Below are 20,311 nucleotides of genomic sequence, written 5' to 3' on the forward strand. Positions count from 1 at the left end.
ATATCCCATTTAAAATCACTCTAGACAGTATACAATACCTGGGAATACTTCTGCCTAAACAAACCCAGAAAGTATATAAACAAAATTATTTAAAAAAAAACTTTTTATACAAATAAGCCAAATTTAAATAATGGAAAAACATTAATTATTCATGGGCAGGGAGGACTAATATAATAAAAATGACAATTTTACCTGAACTAATTTATATATTCAATGCCATGCTAAATAACCAAAAAGTTATTTTACTGAATTAGAAAAAAGAACAAAGTTCATTTGAAATAACAAAAAGTCAAGAATATCAAAGGAAATAATGAAAAAATGTAAAGGAAGGAGATTTAGCAGTACAAGATCTTCTTGTTTGGTGTTGCTTGACCTTCATTCTAGAAGAGGACCAATGACATCAGGAAGGTGATACCTTGACTTGCAAGTGAATTGGATTTAAGTGAGGCAGGGCTGTGCAAAGTCACCAGCCTCACCTCTCTCCTCCAGAGTCATCTGAGTTAAGTGGCAAGACATAGGTCAGGATGATTGGATATGGTCCCAGATGCAGTAGGGAGACCTTGACCTTTTTAAACGAAAGTCTTTTTCTAGATCATGGCTTGTCAGAGGCAACACCCATTCAGTGATTCAATGATTTAAAGCTAGGTAAGAAATGAGGCAAAAGATGACCTAGTTTGCCTACTCAAAAAAAAAAAAATTCAGTCTGGAAGGGGAAGACCCTCAGGTTCTGGCCTAATCTAAACAATTGCTATTTATACTCACTCTGAGCCACCAAAACCCAAACAATGAGCAAATGAAGCTTAGGCTGGTACTTATTATTGACCAATCAGTGAGAGCCAGATTTGTTTTTAAGGCATAGTCAAATAGCTCTATTTGAATCCCAATGGGTTTTTATCAAAGTCTGGTTTTCCAGAGCTCTATTTCAAGAAATCATAAATGAAACTATAGGGACAAAAGAGTTAATTTTCCCAGTTTTTTGGGGAATAGAATAAATAAGTAGGGAAGAAATAGCTTAATCTATATTATAAGGCAGTAATTGTCAAAACTATCTAGTATTGATTAAGAAATAGAAAGGTGAGATCAGTGCGAGTAGATATAATTTACAGTAATAAATAAATATAGTAACTTTGTATTTGACAAGTGTAAAGACTTAAGATTTTGGAATAAATTTATTATTTGGTAAAAATAAATTGTGGGAAAACTAGAAAGATCACAGAAATTGGGCATAGAACAATATCTTTTTTTTTTTTTTGCTTTTTGGAGGGCAATTGGGGTTAAGTGACTTGCCCAAACTCACATGGTTAGTAAGTGTGTCAACTGTCTGAGGCCACATTTGAACTCAGGTCCTCCTGACTCCAGGGACGGTGCTCTATTCACTGGGCCACCTAGCTGCCCCTAGAACAATATCTTTCATATTTCACCAAGACAAGGTCAAAATAGATACATGACTTAGATGAGAAAGTTGATTCATTGAGCACAATTCAGATTCTAATCATTATTAATCAATTTGAAATGATAGGAGTAGAGATTATGAGTTCTGTATATTTGGCCCCAGAGCTGTGAACGACAGAAGGTAAGATCACTTGCATAATCATAGGAAGCAAGGTAGGGGCCCTCCATCCCTGTTTTTCTTTGTCATGGTGACCAAGCCCAGTGTGGCAGTGTGGCAACTACATGGAAAGTCCCCCCAAATTATTTTTGTACCTCTGAACCATTCTCTCTTATCCAACATGAGCTGATATCCATCTTATGACCATCTTATGACCACCTAAGTCAGTGGATTTACCCTGTGTTTCACCCTTCTGACCACCAAGTTAGCAGAAATATTTCCTGCCTTGCCCAACCCATAACTCTACTGATACATTATTGTTCTGCTTATTTTAGTCTATGAATCATATTCTAACCAATGGAATTATTCTGTATCTGGTATAGCTGTTCTTGTTTAAATATCCAGCCATCTTAAAATAGGGCCTAGAAGAAGGGGGCATCTCAAAGTAAGATCTGAGGTTGACTTCATTAGAAGGGTCCATGGACCTTTAATAAAGTGCCATTGGCTCAGAGCTCTGCCTCAGTCTTTCTTATTTTAGGTCGGATAATTTTTTATCATCACATATATAAAGAGAGAGATTACAAGAAAATTTGAAGAACATGGAACATATTATTTATAGGACTTATGGTTAGGTGAATAGTTTATGAATAAACAAGAGATAGAGAACAGAATGAGGTATAAAATGGATAATTTTGATTACATTAAATTAAGAAGTTTTTGCACAAATAAAACAAATATAGCCAAGATCAGAAGGACATCAATCCATTCATCAACACACATTTATTTAGTAGTTACTATTTACCAAGCACTAAGTAAAGGACTAGGTATAAAAATGAAAATAGAAATAGTCATTGCCCCCAGGCTGTTTACATTCTAACAAGAGAAGCAACATTTAAATTATTAGGTACATTTGAGCTATATACTGAGCAGCTGGAAAGTAACCTCAAAGGGGAAGTCTCCAGCAGTTGGGAGATAAAAGAAAGACTTGCTGCTGAACAAGATATTTAAGCTGAGTCTTTGAAGGAAGCAAAGGATTATAAAAGGGGTAGATGAGGTAGGTCACCAACAGTTGGGATATGGAACAGGATATAAGAATTGGTTAGTGTGGGAATAGAATTGTATTTGATGCCTCTTTATCAACCAATTAATCAACAATTATTATATAATAATTATTTTATATATTAACTATTATAGAATTATATATATAATTAAATATTACATAAATAAAAAATATCAACAAGCACTTACTATATTTCGGGTACTGTGCTACATACTAGAAATAAAGGTACAAAGAATGAAATAATCCCTACTCACCAGGAATGTACATTTTAATGGGAAGACAAGTACATTTATAAATATATGCAGCATAATTATGAAGTTAAACATGTAAATATATGTGTTAAGTATATATGTATATATACATGTGTGCTTGGTTAAATTCAAGTAGTTTGTGATGGATAGCACTAACAGCATTAGCAGTTGGGAGAGATCAGGAAAGGCTTCATGCAGAAAATTTGAGTTGTATCTTAAAGGAAGAGGGAGAGTTTATGATGTGGAAGTAAGGAGGGAATTCATTCTGGCCATGCGGTCAGTATAAAGGCAGGAAGGTAGAGGTGGAATTGTCCTGTGTAAGAAACAAAGAGGACAGTTTGGCAATCACAAAATAGGAAAGGACGAGTAATGACCAATGAGACTGGGAAAATAGGTTGAGGCCAGATTGTTTAGGCCTTTAAAAACTTTATAGAATAGTTAATAGTTTTATACAAAAGGCCATGGGAAACCCCTGAAGTTCATTGAGTAGGTGAGTAACATGGTTAAACTTGTACTTAGGGAAAATTACATCAGCAGCAGTGTATAGGATGGACTGGTATGAGGTATTGAGGTAGAAACTAATTAGGAGATCTGAGAAAATTAAAATTATTCTGCATCATTTAATAACTGACTATATTCTATAACTGACCCTATTCTAACTTACTGCTCCGTTTTGTCAAGTCACACTTCTTCATTCTTGAGTTAAATTCAGAAATATAGTTTTTGCTCCCAGTTAGTTTAAAGGTCCCATTGAAAGGGAAAGTTGTTATTATTCATGCCATTTGCCCCTGGGACATCTGCTTGCTGTCTATAAGCCCCAACTAGCTTAACCTGATGTCACTCCCCAAAAGACATGTCCTCTGTCCTTGCCTTGATATGTGGTCTATCCTTTTTCAATTAGGGGAGGCTTGATGTGCCATATTTCACAATCCTTTCTAAATGGATATGCGACTCTAATAAAAGATCATATTGTTAAAAAAAAATATGAGAAGAGAAGCAGATCATATAACTCTCACAGCTATGTGTAGGAGATAGATTTTTAACCAAACAAGGAATTGAGGCCATCACAGAAGATAAAAGAGGGAACTTTGATTATATGAAACTGTAAAACTTCTTCACAAACAAAATTAATGCACCTAAAATTAAAAAGGAAGCAGTCAAATGGGAAAAATATTGGTATCAAATTTCTCTGATGAGGTTTTAGAATCCAAAATACAAAAACAATTAACAGATATGTGCACATTTATGTATATGTATACATACACATATTCATATATATATATGTATAGTTATTTCCCAAAAGATAAGCAAAGGGTATGAGCAAACAATGCTCAAAAGAATAACAAAATATTAACTACCACATGAAAGAATAATTCAAATCACCCATAATAAGGAAAATAAAAATAACCCTGAGATTTCACCTCACACCCTTAAAACTGGCAATGAGAAAATACGGGAATGGTGAATGTTGAAGGGGTTGGGAGAAAACAGACACACTAGTGCATTCTTTGTGGAGCTATGAACCAGCACAACCCATTTTGGAAAACAATTTGGAATTATGCAAGTAAATTGGTTAATTTAACAAATAATAATAATAAAATGTTCATACCATTTGACCCAAAGATTCCATTACTAAGAAAAAGTCCCCATTATGTGCTAAAATATTCATAGCAATACTTGTTTGTGATAACAAAGAAATGGAAATAAAGTGGATGCCTGTACACTGGGGAATTTCTAAACAAATTGGAGGACATGAATGTAATGGGATATTATTTCTCCACCATGAGAAAATACAAATGTGATAGATGCAAAGAAACATAGAAAGATCTGCAGGAATTGATGTTGAATGAGTTAGAGCCAAGAACACAATACACATGTGTAATGGGAATGCAAATTTGGAAGATCTTCCCTGCCCCTAGGCTAAAAAAGTGTACCTGAAGCCTGGGGTAGGAGGCTTGTTTTTCAGTAGATACTTCTTGATTGGCCAGTGAGTCAATAAGGTTGTTACATTCTCTGAGCCAGGAGAAGGCTATATAAGCCCTGATGTGTAGCTTTGTTTTGGGGCTCACTTTGAGAAGTGTTCTGTGATTTGATCTGAATTCTGGGAAGCTGTTGTTGAGAGTCCCCTGGCTTTGAAAAACCCAGATGTGGAAACCCAGATGTTGACTGGGTATGGATGTAATGGTTGGACAGTTTGAAATCTGTCTATTTGATCTGTTTCTGTCTTGATAATTCTGCCTGTATGCTTTGAAGTTCGGGGTGCTGACCTTTTTCCCCTGAACAAGGTAAATGATATATGTCTGATTGATTAAAGTAAGCTTGTTAACCCATTTTGAGTTGCTTTCCTTTAACAAAGCAGATCCAAGAACCTGTATGGGCGGCAAACCCTGAGGACGCGCTTGGGGTTCTTGCTGCTACAACATGATGACTAAAACAATGTAATTGGAAAGAAACAACCACATAGCCTCCCCCTGAAAAAATTAATTAAAGTGAAAGTCACAAATTATAAAGAATAAGCACAGTTTGAAAATATGCTCCCACCCTTCACCCTTTTGCAGGGGAAGGAGACCCACAAATGCTGAATGTCACACATTTTTCAATGTATTGCTCAGTGCTCAGTTATGCTGTTTTTTTTCTACCTTTTTTCCATTTTCCTTTCTTATGTCTAAAAGGACCATTATTTGATTTTGGAGTGGCTCTCTAGGAGGGAAAGAGGGAGAGATACTAAGGAAATTTATGGTAATATTAAAAAACTGAATAAAAACTTAATTAAAAAATAAAAAAGCATGTCAGATACCTGAATATGGGAAGAGTTCATAACCAAACAAGAAACAGAGAGGTTCACAAGCGATAAAATGGACATTTTTTATTATTACCTTAAAAAGGTTTTATTTTTTTAAATTTTTTTCAATATATTTATTTATTTTTAGTTTTCAACATTCATCTCCATAAGATTTTGAGTCACAAGTTTTCTCCCCATCTTTCCCGCACCCCACCCTAAGGCAGCAAACCTACTGAACCCTTCCCCCAGTCTGTTCTCTCTAATATCCTCCCCCACACCCCCCACAACTCTCTAGTAGGGCAAGATGGATTTCTATGCCCCAGTGCCTGTATATCTTATTTCCCAGTTACATGTAAAAAACAATTTGTATAAAAAGGTTTTTAGACAAAGAAAAACAATGTAGCTAAAATTAGAAGAAAAGCAAGAAACTAGGGGAAATCTTTGTAGCAAACTTCTCTGATAAAGGTCTAATTTCTAAGGGAACTCAGTCAAATTTACAAAGGAAAAAAAGCCATTGTCCAATTGATAAATGGTTAAAGGATATGGATAGACAATTCTTAGAGGAAAAAATCCAAGCTATTAATAGCTATATGAAAAAAATGCTCTAAATCACTAACAATTAGAGAAATTCAAATTAGAACAACTCTTGAGGTACCACCTTAGAACCATCAGATTGACTAAGATGACAGAACGCTAGAAGAGATGTAGGGGAAAAACACTAAAATAGGGGAATGTAGGGAAAAATAGGGGAAAGTACACTGATATACTGTCAGTGGAACTGTGACCAGTGTGACAGTCCAAACCTTTGACCACATGATACTGCCACTATACCCCTATATACAAAGATGGGGGGTGGGTGCAGCTAGGTGGTACAGTGAATACAGGGCACTGACCCTGGGGTCAGGAAAACCTGAGTTCAAATCCAATCAGGTACTTGACACTTACTAGTTGTGTGACCTTGGACAAGTCACTTAGCCCCAATTGCCTTGCCTTCCCCCTCAAAAAAAAAATCAAAGAAGGAAGAAAAGGACCATCATGTACAAAATGTCCTTTTCCATTATTTTAGTAGGTCTCTTTGTAGTGGTAAAGAATTGGAAATTGAAGGGGTGCTCATCAATGAGGCAATGGCTGAACAAGTTATAGTATATAAATGTTATGGAATTCAACCATGCTATAAGAAATGATGAAAAGGATGGTTTCAGAAAAACCTGGGAAGACTTATATGTACTGATATAAAGTGAAGTGAGCAGAATCAAGACAAAAGTTAATACAATAGCCATATTATAAAGATAATCAATTTCAAAAAACTCAGTGATCAGCACAATATTAACCACAATTCCAAAAGACTCATGATGAAACATGTTATCTACCTCCAGAGAGAAAGATGATTTCAGCATATAGATTGAGACATGTTTTCTCCTCTCTTCTCTTCTCCTTTCATTTCCTCATCTCTCTTTTCCTCTCTTCTTCTCTTATCTATTCCTTTCTCTTTCTTTTCTTTCTGGACAAGGCTAATGAGGGAATTTGTTTTATATCACTATACATATTTGTAATGGGTTTTGGTTTTCTTTTCTTTTTAAAAATTTATTTATTTTTAGTTTTCAACACTCAATTTTGTAAGATTTTGAGTTCCAAAATTCCCCCCCCCTCCCCAGGATGACATGCAATCTGTATAGGCTATCTATGTACAATCATAATAAACCTATTTCCACATTAGTCATGTTATGAAAGAAGAATCAGAACAAAAGGGGAAAATCATGAGAGAAAAAAAGAGTATGCTTCAATCTGCATGCAGACTCCATAGTTCTTTCTCTGGATAGGGATAGCATTTTCCATCATGAGTCTTTTGGAATTGTCTTAGATCATTGCATTGCTCAGGAGAGCTAAGTCTAACAAAGTCAGTCATCATACAAAGTTGCTATTGCTGTGTACAATGTTCTCATGGTTCTGCTCACTTCACTCAGCATCAGTTCATACAAGTCTTTCCAAGTTTCTCTGAAATCTGGCTGCTCATCATTTCTTGTGAAACAATAGTATTCCATTACATTTATATACCACAACTTGTTCAGACATTCCCCAACTGATGGGTATCCTTTCAATTTCCAATTCTTAGCCACCACAAGAAGAGCTGCTGTATTTTTGTACATGTGGGTCCTTTCCCATTTTTTATGATCTCTTTGGGATACAGACCTAGAAGTAGTATTTCTGGATCGAAGGGTATGCACAGATTTATAGCTCTTTGGGCATAGTTCCAAATTGCTCTCCAGAATGGCTGAATCTGTTCATAACTCCATCAACAATGAATTAGTGTTCCAATTTTCCCACATTTCCCATGATTTCTCCAACATTTATCATTATCCTGTTTTGTCATGTTAGCCAATCTGATAGATAAGGTGTGGTGTGGTACCTCAGAGTTGTTTTAATTTGCATTTCTCTAACCAATAATGATTTAGAGCATTTTTTTCATGATTACAGATAGCTTTAATTTCTTCATCTGAAAATTGCCTGCTCATATCCTTTGACCATTTATCAATTGGGAATTACTTTTATTCTTATAGATTTGACTCACTTCTTTATATAATTTTAGAAATGAGACCTTTATCAGAGACATTGGCTATAAATCTTGTTTCCCAGCTTCCTGCTTCCCTTCTAATCTCAGTTGCATTGGCTTTGTTTGTGCAAAAACTTTTTAATTGAATGTAATCAAAATTACATATTTTGCTTTCCATAATATTCTCTATCTCTTGATTGGTCATAAATTCTTCCCTTCTCCATAGATCTAACAGGTAAACTATTTCTTGATTAATTTGCTTATAGTTTCACCCTTTATGTCTAAATCATGTATCCATTTTGGTACATGCCTAGTTTCTGCCATCCTGTTTTCCAGTTTTCTGGAAAATTGCTTTTTCAATGGGAGAGGCAGAGAAAAAGAAGGGAGAGAACTCCGAAATTGAAATAAAATTGAGTTTAAAAAAGTAAAAAGGGAGTGTCCTGGAAGCTGGTAGACAAAAACTTCTAAAGTTTTTATTGGGTAGTAGACATGAACTGAGTGAACCTCAAAGGAGAAGCTGTTACTGAGTGAGGTGCTAGGAGAACTTGGAAGTGGCAATGGGGATCAAAAAACATTACAACTCCCTCACCTCAATAAGTGATTGAAGGGAATGAATGAAAGTGCAACCATTGTCAGAAAAGGAGACCAGGGAAGCTATGTTATCAGGAAAAAGTCAGGCCTTAGTGAGAGCAAGAAGATGAAAGTAATAGGAAACAAAAATATTTAAGATGAAGGTCAATTTGTTGTTCATGGAATAGGCATTCTAGAAAGCATAGTGAAATGGGGGGCATATCTTTAGAGTGTAGCATTGTAAAGGGTGGGGGAAGAGCCAGGTGGGTTGAGTGAAATGAGAATAAGGAATCAGGCAGTGGGAGACAGGGAAAAAAGATTTGAATTATAACTGCAGGGGGTTCAGAATCACTGTGATAGAAAGCATGTGACCAGAGGGTTGCTGATTAATCATTGAGAAATGATTATAGCTAGGTTTTCCTTGTATGGTAGATGTATTACCACAAGGTAGAGTCCTCCTGGTGCTTTAGGCAATTCAGCCAAGGGGACAGGAGCTTGGAGCCAAAGGAATGGTATCATTCCTCTTCCCTCCAGGCAGGAGACTTAGAGTGGCATTTCTCCTCTTCCCTGGAAAGGAGACAAGTGCTCGATGGAATGGAAAGCTGTTTCCCCCCTTCCAGCAAGAGTCAGGAGACTTGGTTGGATATAATGACATTTTCTCTTCTTATAAAAAAAAAGGTAGGGACTGGTGCCCAAAGGAAGGATGTTTCTCTTTTTCTCCTAGAAGGCTGGAGACCAGACAAGAGACTTGGTTGGATAGAAAGGTCTTTTATCCCTTTATTATAAAGGTAGAAGACTGGAATACAATAGAATAGCATTTTCCCTCTTCCCAAATTAGTCTAGGGACCAGGAAAGAGACCTGGTTGGATGAAATGGCATTTTATCTCCTCACCACAAAAACAGAAGACAAGTGTGCAATGGAATGGTGTTTCTCCTCAGGAAAACATGGGCTCATGTCCTACCACTGATATATATATGGGCTCTGTGACCATGAGCAAGCCGCTTGACCTCTTGGTGTACCAGGTAACTCTCTTAAGATTATGAAACTGCAGAGAAGGTGCCAACATTAAATGGTAGGATTTTCCTTACTTGAAAACTCTATATGCATGAAGTAACAGGTCCACTCACTATTCCCACTTTCTGAGGCAACTAATTCTACTTTTGGACAACTCTAATTGTTAACAGGTTTATGTATTATATTGACTGAAACCTACCTCTTTGTAATTTCCATGAATTACCCCTTTCTGGACTATCCGGGAAGAAGCTAAAAAACCCAATTCACCTCTTCCCAATGACAGTCATTCAAATATATGAAGATTACCTCAAAAAAAATTACAAAACCCCATATAAAGTTATTATTTAAAATGATGTGCCATTTATTCTTCTTCTCTTCTTCCTTAGTAACAATAACTCATATTTACATGTTGATTTAAAGTTTACAAAGTGCCCTGCATATATTCTCAGATTAAGTAAAAATTTCAAAATGGTTAAAAAAAACATAAAGAGGTTTTAGACTCAAGCAAAGGCTGGATGTCTACCCATATTATGCTGTAGAGAGGATTCATTCTTGGGCATGGGTTGGGAATGAGTTGGACTAGATTCCAACTCTGAATTTCTATTGTTCTCTGGTTCTATTCTCTTGTATTATTAAAAGCATGTCAAAATGAATAGAGAGTTGGCATCATGGTAAGGAAGACTGTGGCTTCAAATTCCACTTCTGATCCTTCCTGTTTATGTGACCCTTAACAGGTCACAACTCCTCAATGCCCAAAGCAACTCTCAAAGACTATGGTTTTAGAGTAGGTGCTTCTCTGTATTATTTGAGGGACATCACTTACCAGGAATTCCTTTTACCATAGAAATCAAGATCTAGTAAAAAAATAAAATAAAATAATAAATAAAGCCAAGGTCTTATCCTTCTCATTCACTCTGCTACAGTTCTCTATCACAAAGACCTTAATCATGAATGGGAAATATAGGAAGATGAAACAATGGGGGGTATAAACCTACAGTATGAAACAATGGGGAATATAAAGCCACTAGATGAAACAATGGGAACAGAATACCACAAAGTGAAACAATGAGAAGTATTGAAACCACAATGTTTCATCCTCTGCAATAGGAAACGTAAAAGTTCAAAGAAATAGAACATTTTATATAAGCCTTTGTTCTCATCCTTACAAGTAAAATAAAGTCAAGTAGATGGTCCACTTATGGTACATGTCATTGTTTTCCCTACTGAAGTTTACAGTGGTTCATGAGAACAAAGAACAGTGCTCTTTCTGAGGAAACAGTGTACTTAGAATTGTAAAAGACCATGGAGTTTAGTCCCACTCGTTTTACAAACTAAGAAACAAGCCCAGCTAAAATAAATGACCTGGAAACAGATCAAGGAAAAACAATTTAAGAATCACTCAACTACCTGAAATCCATGACAAAAAAAAGAGCCTAGACATCATATTTCAACAAATTATAAAAGAAAACTACCTAGATCTCTTACAACTAGAGGGAAAAGTAGACATTAAAAGAACTGACTAGTCACCTCCTAAAAGAAACTCCAAAAGGAAAACTCCCAGGAATATTATAGCCAAGATCTGGAGCTTCCAGGGGAAAGAAAAAAAATACTATAAGCAGCCAGAAAGAAATGATTCAAGTCCTGAGGAGCTACAGTTAGGATCTCAGAAGAATTAGCAGTCGGGCAGCTAGGTGGCACAGTGAATAGAGCACCAGCCCTGGAATCAGGAGGACAGGAGTTCAAATCCAGGCTCAGACACTTAACAATTACTAGCCTTGGGCAAGTCACTTGTGACCTTGGGCAAGTCACTTAACCCCAATTGCCCTGCCTTCCCTCCTTAAAAAAACAAAAACAAAGAAAAAAGAATTAGCAGCCACCTGGATAAAGAAACAGAAAACTTGGAATATAAAAGGCAAAAAGATCAAAGATCTAGAATTAAATCCAAGAATAACTAATCCAGTATTACTCTACAGGGGCAGGGGAGTGAGAAGGCTTTCAATGTAACCAATGACTCCCAAGCATTGCTAAGGAAAAGATCAGAGATGAATAGAAATTTAACATGCAAACAAGAATTCAAGAGAAGCATAAAAGGTAAACATGAGACAGAAATTATAGTAGACTAAACAAGGTTAAATTGTTTTATGGGGAGGGTATACACGTAACTCCTGAGAACTTTATCATCATCAGGGGTCTTAGAGGGAATCTAAATAGACCAAAAGCCTGGGTGTGATTTTATTATGTTGGGATGATCTCAGAAGAATACTAGAAAGAAGGAGGAGTGGAATGACCTGGAAGAGGAGGAAGGGAGAGGAAGAATTATCTCATAAATGGGACAAGCAAGAGTTTATACAACAGAGTGGGCAGTAGAGGGGGGAGCAGACAAGATTTGAACCTTATCCTTATGTGAATTGGTTCAAGGAGGGACAAATAAATGTATACCCTGATTTGGATACAGAAATTCTTCTTACTCAACAGAGAAGCAGGAAGAAAGGGGGTTAAGAGAAAAGAGGAAGGAGAATAATAAGGAAGGTAGATTAAGCGGTCAGAAGCAAAACAGACTTTTGAGGAGGAGATGGTAAAAAAAAGAGAAGGATAAGCATAAGAGTAAATGATAGAAGGAAATACATGGTTAGTAATCACAACTATCAATTTAAATGGGATGAACACACCCAAAAAACAAAGGAGGATAGCAGAACCATTATTAGAAACCAGTTTCAAACAATATGTGTATATATGTACACTTGAAACAGAATGATACACATAGGGTTTTTTTTTAAAGGGTCTAGAGTAAAATCTATTATAATTTAACTTAAATGAAAAGGGCAGGGTGGCTATCATGATCTCAAACAAAGCAAAAGCAAAAATAGACCTAATTAAAAGAAATAAACAGGGGAACTATATTGGGCTAAAAGGTACCAAAAAGAATGAAGTAATATTAATTACTAAATTTATATGCACTTAGTGGCATAGCATCCAAATTCTTATAATAAAATGTAAAGGAGTTGCAGATAAAATTGACAGTAAAACCATATTAGTGGGAAACCTCGATTTACCCTCTGATAGACTTAGAAATCTAACCATAAAATAAACAAGAAATAAGTTAAGATTAATAGAATTTTAGAAAAGCTAGACATAACAGGCCTCTGGAAAAATACTGAATGAGAATAGAAAGGAGCTATTCTCAACTGTGCATAGCATCCTAACCACAAGGGGATAAAAGTCTCACAAATGCAGAAAAGCAGAAATATTAAATGTACCTTTTTCTGACCATAATGTAATCAAAACTGCACTCAATAAGGGGATGTGGAAGTATAGATTAAAAATTAATTAGACTCTAAATAATCTATTCCTAAAGAAGGAATGGGTCAAGGAACAAATCATAGAAACAATCGATAATTTCATTAAAGATAATGACAATAATGAGACAACATACTAACATCTGTGTGATGCAGGTCAAGTGGCACCTATGAGAAAATTTATATCTTTAAATGTTTATATCAATAAAAGAGAGAAAGAGCATGTCAACAAATTGGGTACATAAAAAAATAGAAAAGCAACAAATACACACCCCCCCAATTAAACACCAAATGAAAATCCTAAAAATCAATAGAGACATTTAAAAAATTGAAAAAAAAAAAAGCCCATTGAACTAATAAATAAAACTAGAAGCTGGTATTTTGAAAAAAAAAATAAATATAAGAGATGAACTACTGGCTAATTTGATTTTAAATAAGAAAAAAACTAAATTACTGGAATAAAAAATTTTAAAGGTAAATTCATAACCAATAAAAAAGGAAATAAAAAAACCAATTATTAGGATCTATTTTACTCAACTATATGTCCATAAGACAATCTAAATGAAATCGATAGATTTACAAAATATACAAATTGCTTGGATTAACAGACCAGAAAATAAAATAACCTGATTTTAGAAAAAGAAACTGAACATGCCATAAATGAGCTTCTTAAGGAGGAAAAACCAACCCAGAACCAGATGGATAAATAGATGAAGAAGGAATCCTTTCAAATTCTTTCTATGACACAAATACAGTCTTGGAACCTAAATCAAGGAGAGTCAAAAGAAAGAAAACTATAGACTAATTTCCCTAATGAATATTCATGAAAAAATTTTAAGGTAAAATACTAGCAGAGATTACAGCAATATACCACAAAGATTATACACTAAGATCAGGCTAAATTTATACTAGTGGGAAAATTTACAAACATAATAGACTATATCAATAACAAAAACAAAAAATATTATATTATTATTTCCATAGATTTAGAAAAGGCTTTTTGACAAAATACCATACCCATTCCTTTTTAAAACACTAGAAAGCACAGTAATAAATGGAGTTTTCCTTTAGATGATAAGTAGTATCTATCCAAAATGAAGTCAGTATTTCTTGTAAAGGGGATAAGCTAGAATTACTATTCAATATTATAAGAGAAATATTACCTATAGCAATAAGACTAAAAAAATTGCAGAAATAAGCATAGGTAATGATTGAAAAAAAATTACTTTTTTGTAGATGATTGTTCACTTAGAAAACCCTAGAGAATCAACTAAAAATCAAATCAAAACAATTAACTTCAACCAAGTTGCAGGACATAAAATAAACCCACACAGACCATCAGCTTTTCTGTATATTACCAACAAAATCCAGCAGGAAGAGATAGAAAGAGACATTCCATTTAAAACAACTACAGACTATATAAAACACCTGGGAATCTACCAGCCAAGACACAAGAACTATATGAATACAATTACAAAATGCCCTTTACACAAGGAAAACAGATCTAAAGAATTAGAGATATACTAATTCATCATAGACAGGCAGAGTCAATATAATAAAATGACAACACTACCTAATTAATTTATGTATTCAGTGTCATGCCAAACTACCAAAGAATTATTTTATAGATCTAGAAAAAACCATAACAAAATTAATCTGGAGGAACAATAGTTCAACAATATCAAGGTAATCAAAGAAAAGAAAATGGGATGTAAGGGGGCCCAGAAATACCAGTCAAACTATATTACAAAGCCATAATCATCAAAAATAACTTGGTGATATGTAAAAACAGGGGGGCTGATCATTGTAAAAAAATTAGTTAAATAATATTCAGATGTAATATACAGGGCACCTAGGTGGTACAGTGGACAAAGCTCTGGGCCTGGGGTCAGGAAGACTCATTTTCCTGAGTTCCAATCTGGCTGTGGATATGTACTAGTTGTATGACCCTGGGCACCTCACTTAACCTTGTTTGCCTCAGTTTCCTTGTCTGTAAAATGAGCTGGAGAAGGAAATGACAAACCACTCTAGTATGTTTGCCAAGAAAATCTCAAATGGCAAAGAGTCAAATGCAACTGAAAAGTGACTGAACAACAACATACCAACACAAATGAGCACGGTAACTTAGTGATTGATAAACCCAAAGCTTACAGGTATTGGGTCAAGAAACTCACTATTTGACAAAAACTGTTGGGAAAACTGGAAAATGTTGTGGCAGAAACCAGGTAGAAACCAATATTTTTTTGGGGTGGGGAGGACGCATGGCAAAAGCACAAATTTGTTTCACATGACTGCGTATTTGTAATGAGTTTTGGTTTTTTGCTTTCTCAATGGGTAGGGGCAGAAGAAAGGGCAAGAGAGAGAAATTGGAACTAAAAAAAAAACAAACCCTGAAAAGTCTCTGTGCCTTTTTTTTTTTTTTGTAATTGTGAAATAGTCAATACAATAAAATATGAAAAAAAGAAAGAAAAGCACCCTGGACCTGGAGTCAAGATACCTACCTTATGTTCTGATATCAACATGACCAGGGACAATTCATTTTATCTGAGTATCAAGTTCCTCTTCTGAAAAAAACGAGAACAATCGCCTGCTTCATAGCATTGTGGTAAGAAAGGCATTTTGTAAACCTTAAAGTGTTATGTAAATTCAAGTTAGGATTAATATGGTGTTCCACTTAGATTTGACAGATCAGGAATGAGAGAAAAGGCCTTCAGCTACCTCACTCTCAGGTATCTAGAATTTAGAAGAATATTCTAACAATTTTGGGGGAGGCGGGGTGTTGCCCTTAAGAACTAGTGTTCCTTCTTTTAGATCAAATAAACTTGAAACTTGCAAGTGTCCTCTTTCATTTTACTTTTAAAACATCAGGAATATGACCTTACTAAAAATACTGAAAAAAGAGAGTTCTCAGTGATCGCCCAAGGTTCAGTATGTTTTAAATCATTACAAACAATAATTAATTTCCTCTTGGAATAAATATGGTCAGTGAATGAGGATGTTTAAAGTGAAAATTGAAGCCAATTCTAATTAGAAATGTACTACAGCATCCAGGTTTCTGGGTTTTTTTTATATGTGTAATAATTACTTGCAGTACCATATATGACATTTGTTCAAAAACTAAAGAAAACATTTGAGGTTTTTCCAATTACAAAAAGGATTTTCCAACAGCCTTTGTCTGAGTGACCTGGACAATAGTGTAGGTGAGTAAATCACTTGCCTGAGAAATAGGATGAATTGTAAAATATTCTTGTTTCTTAATGCCACCTGCGGGGTCTTCCCAGAACTGCAAGAGAACAAGTCCTAAAGTAATACGGTATTGGCTCTAGAAGGCCAAAGGGACCAGAAACCAGTGTTGATCTTTTGGAGAGGGTTGCTCAATAATAGTTTGTTTTCTTTTCCAAGAGATTGTTTTCTTTTCATAATTCGAGATTGTTTTCTTTTCATAATTCTTTCAGAACTTCCCTCCTTTAATACTTTAATACTTCATACTTGCAAGTAGTGAGTTGGTCTCAGTGGAATGGAGGCATCAAAATACACATTTTTCCAGATTTCCTGGGTGGGGAATTCAAGTGAAGAGAGAAAATTATCTCGAAAATTAAGTTTTCATATGATGGGAGCCTCTGGTCCAAGTTTTATACTTTACATCCCATCTACATCTTTGACCATATTGCCAATAGCCCTGCCAAGGGCCTACTTTTCTCCACCAGGAAAGTATACTTTCAGAAACTATAGCCCCAAAGTCCTTGAAGGGATCACTCATCTCAGCTTTGAAACTCTTGCTCAAGGACTGAGATTTCTTAATTGTGAGTGCAAATGTACCTACCCTATTATACCCAGTGGACCCTAAACCAAACCATTCATTCGATCCCATCCAGCCATCCACTCCAGCCAACTTATCAGCTGCCTTGTCCACTTTTCTATTTTCTCTGGGTGCAGTAATGAAAACAAAACTACTATGGCCCTTTGGATCATCAACCAGAAAGAGCATTTATTATGTGCCAAGCACCATGCATGGGGGGATACAAAAACAAGAAAGGCTTACATTCTAATGGGGAAAGACAGTACATAAAGGGAGGTCTCATCTAGGTTGCCTCACAATGGATTTATCTTGGAAGGAAAGAATGGACCAAGATGCTGGTGGAGTGGAGGGTAAGTCCCAAGGAAGTGAACAGTGTGAGACTTCTGAAGATAGGAAAGTGTTCTCAACTGGGTCTGACTCAGAACAGTCCTCTGAATAGTTTAGCTTTGATGTAGAGGTGAGTTCAGTACAGAGAAAGTACAAATCATAATGGGAGAGGGCTCTAGTAACTTGGAGAATCTGGACAGGCCCTGTATGAGACTTGGTGGCACTTTATCTGAGTCTTGGAGAAAGCTAGGGATTCCATAAGGTAGAGTTAAAGAGGGACCTCCAGGTATAGGGCCCAGCCTATGCAAAGACCTGGAGAAGAAAAATGGAATGTTGGATAAAGGTGTGGGACATAGCAAAGGGCTAAGTTTCCACAGGTTCCGGAAGGAGGTAACAGAATTTGTACAAGTACTGTTGTACTAGCCTTCTTCTCATTGGGTGCCCCCCCCCCCAAATTTGGTGTGTAGATATGCACAAGGGATTGAAGGATGTTTCCATCTGATTGGGCAGAAGGGTCAAATGAATAATTATAATAAAGGACTGTCAACTGTAACTCTCATTGGCTGTCTCCAAATTTGGTACATAATGAGGGACTGGAAAACTGTCCTCTGATAGGATACTAATTCACAAATTGCTTTGTCTCAATTAGCTTGAGATTGTGAGCCCACCTCACCAACCAATGGTGAGACTGGACAGGGGAGTGGGCTGGGTTAGGATTAGGATAACAGAAGCCTGAGACTTTCTTCAATTTGCACTTCCTGGCTGATCTCCTTGAGCAAGGAGGGACGGGCCCTTTCTATTGAGAAAGAATAAAGACCTTTTCTGATCTCCGACTCAGACTCCAATTTTGAAGATCTGGCAGTGGTTTCTATCCCGCACAAAGGGAACAAAAAGTAGGCCAGTATGACTAGACCACATGTACAAAAATGATATACCATAAACCAGGAAAGGTAGGCTAGACCCAGATTGTGAAGAGCTTTAAAAACCAAAAGGAGCTTGTGTTTTATGCTAGAAGCCACTAGCGCTTCCCGAACAGGGAAGCGGTATAGTCAGGCTTGTACTGTAGGAATTGGGCTGTTATTTCCACTATTCTATACTTCTAAAGTGTAGAACTTTACCTTCCTCTCTAATCAATTCCTTCTTGTTTGATCCCATCCTCTGTGTGACTGCCAAGCTCTCTTTGGTTGTAATTTCTGACATTCAAAACAGTAGCTATCCTTCCCACCCATGCACCATCTGAAAATCTGAAAAGCATCGTCAAAGTCATTGATAAGGATAAACCAAAGAGAGGTCACCGAGACCTTGGAGACAAAACTCCCTATCGACAGTGATTCATCAAACACTGCCCTTCAGGTGGTCAGTTCACCCATTCCAAACCCAACTGTACTTGAATGGGGTGCTAAGGCAATGGACCTTGATCCTGCGGGCAATGAGGTCCTATTGAAAGTTTCTCCGCAGGGAAGCTGTATTTTATGATAATTCTGTGTGAGATGCATTGGAATGAGAGAGACTGAAGGCAGGGAAAGCAGTTAGGAGGCTCTGTCAAAACTTTAGGTATGAGATGATAAGGGCCGTAGAATCAGAAAGGAATAGATGGGAAATACTTAATTACCGAGGAATACTCCATCAGCCATTGTAAGTCACTGGTTCCAGTCTCTCCCAACTTTAAATCTATGACTCTACAATCCATCCCCAAAGTATCAGAGACTGTATGTAAAGTGCTTTGTAAACATCATTCATCATTATTTTTATATGATGACGGCTTCCAATTACCAAAATCTGGGTGATCGCTGGGAACAGCAGGTGCTGAGCAGTCGCCAGCGCATGTTACTTTCTCACCCGCGTGAAGATCGTGGCCACTGAGAATTCTCAGCGGGGCATCGTTAGCTTGCACCATCCCCACCCGGCACCCTTGAGACCTTCCGCCCCTCTTCAGACACCGTCCCTGGGCCTCTGGCTGCCTGTGTGGATCCCAGAGGTCAGTCTGCTGGGCTCGGCCTCCAGATTCTGGAAGACCAGGCACTCACCCCCCAAAGGCTCAGCACGTATTCTTCCGAACCTGCCGGGGACACCCTAGCCGTTTGGATCTGACCCCCAAGGCACTGGGCTTTCTTTACAATACTCGGACTGAAGAGGAAACAAAACTGAAATTCAGACGGGCCTTTTCTGTCACCGTGATCCTCAAAGAGAACGGAACACTCAATGTACGGAATTAACGCTTACAACTTGTCCGTGAGCAAATCCTACAGTCCCCTATCCCGCACCCACGGAGAAAAGACATTCCGTGGGCACAACGAGCTTGGGGACCAATCGCGCATGCGCGTGTGCGTACACTTAAGGAGAGAAACGTACACACACAGTCACCCGGTTCTCCAGTGCGCTCGGAAAGACCCGAATTCAAAAGCCAGGAATGGCACATAATTTGTCCGCCAACGTTTCGTCGTCGGTAAAATGGGAATAATAGATCACCGCCAAAGGCCGGTCGTTGTGAGAATTAAATGACGGGATTACCGTAAAGCGCGGTTAGCAGTTTGTTTACGACTCTCCTCCCCACCTCCTCCCCGCCGGTCTGAGCCCGCGCAGGCGCCGACGCAGCCAGCTCGCGCAGGCGCACTAGTGCGCAGCTAACCCGCAGAAGGGTGCGCGCCCGGGCACGCGCGGCTCTCTAGACCCGCTCCGTCCTCCTCCCTCCCCCCCTCTTCCTTCCGCTCTCGCGGGGCTGGATGGGCCTCACGCACGCTGCCCAGCGGAGCAGGCGGGCTCGCGGCCCCACCGGCCCCGGTGGTTCGCCTCCTCTCGGACCAGGCAGGCGGCGAGGCCCGGGCGGGAGGAGCGCTCGGCGCCGCTGAGGGGCACCGGCCCTCTCTCCCCGGCGGTGGCGGAAGCAGTGGCGGCGGCGGCTTCTCCCCCGGTGCAATATGTTCAAGAGAATGGCCGAATTTGGACCTGACTCCGGCGGGAGAGTGAAGGTCAGTGTCGGCCGGAGAGGAAAGGGGCGGTGGGGGACTGGAAAACGAGCGGGAGCGGGTGGGGGAGGGGGGAGGGGCGGCGGGAGAGAAGCGAGAAAGAGGCTCGGCTTGGCGCGAGCCGCCCCCCCCCCCCCCCCCCCCC

The 20,311-nt window shown here is 37.9% G+C and overlaps 1 protein-coding gene and 1 long non-coding RNA gene across 3 annotated transcripts in view; one reads left to right on the forward strand and one right to left on the reverse strand.

Annotated features, from left to right (window-relative positions):
• Positions 1 to 19,817, reverse strand: part of LOC138155938 (uncharacterized) — a 131,569-nt gene extending 111,752 nt beyond the window's left edge. For both annotated transcript variants that reach the window (XR_011167031.1, XR_011167030.1), the window contains exon 1: positions 19,712 to 19,817. This is a non-coding gene — a long non-coding RNA (uncharacterized lncRNA). The remainder of the gene's footprint in view (positions 1 to 19,711) is intronic.
• A 205-nt stretch (positions 19,818 to 20,022) lies between these two features.
• Positions 20,023 to 20,311, forward strand: part of YEATS4 (YEATS domain containing 4) — an 18,220-nt gene continuing 17,931 nt past the window's right edge. The window contains exon 1 of the mRNA XM_069081227.1: positions 20,023 to 20,169. Within this exon, the coding sequence (XP_068937328.1) occupies positions 20,119 to 20,169 (51 nt within the window). The 5' untranslated portion in view covers positions 20,023 to 20,118. The remainder of the gene's footprint in view (positions 20,170 to 20,311) is intronic.

The sequence above is a fragment of the Petaurus breviceps genome, unplaced genomic scaffold, assembly GCF_028583685.1.
Source record: "Petaurus breviceps papuanus isolate PSGF00001 unplaced genomic scaffold, PetGlider_PUasm1.0 154, whole genome shotgun sequence".
NCBI classification, from domain to species: Eukaryota; Metazoa; Chordata; class Mammalia; order Diprotodontia; family Petauridae; genus Petaurus; species Petaurus breviceps.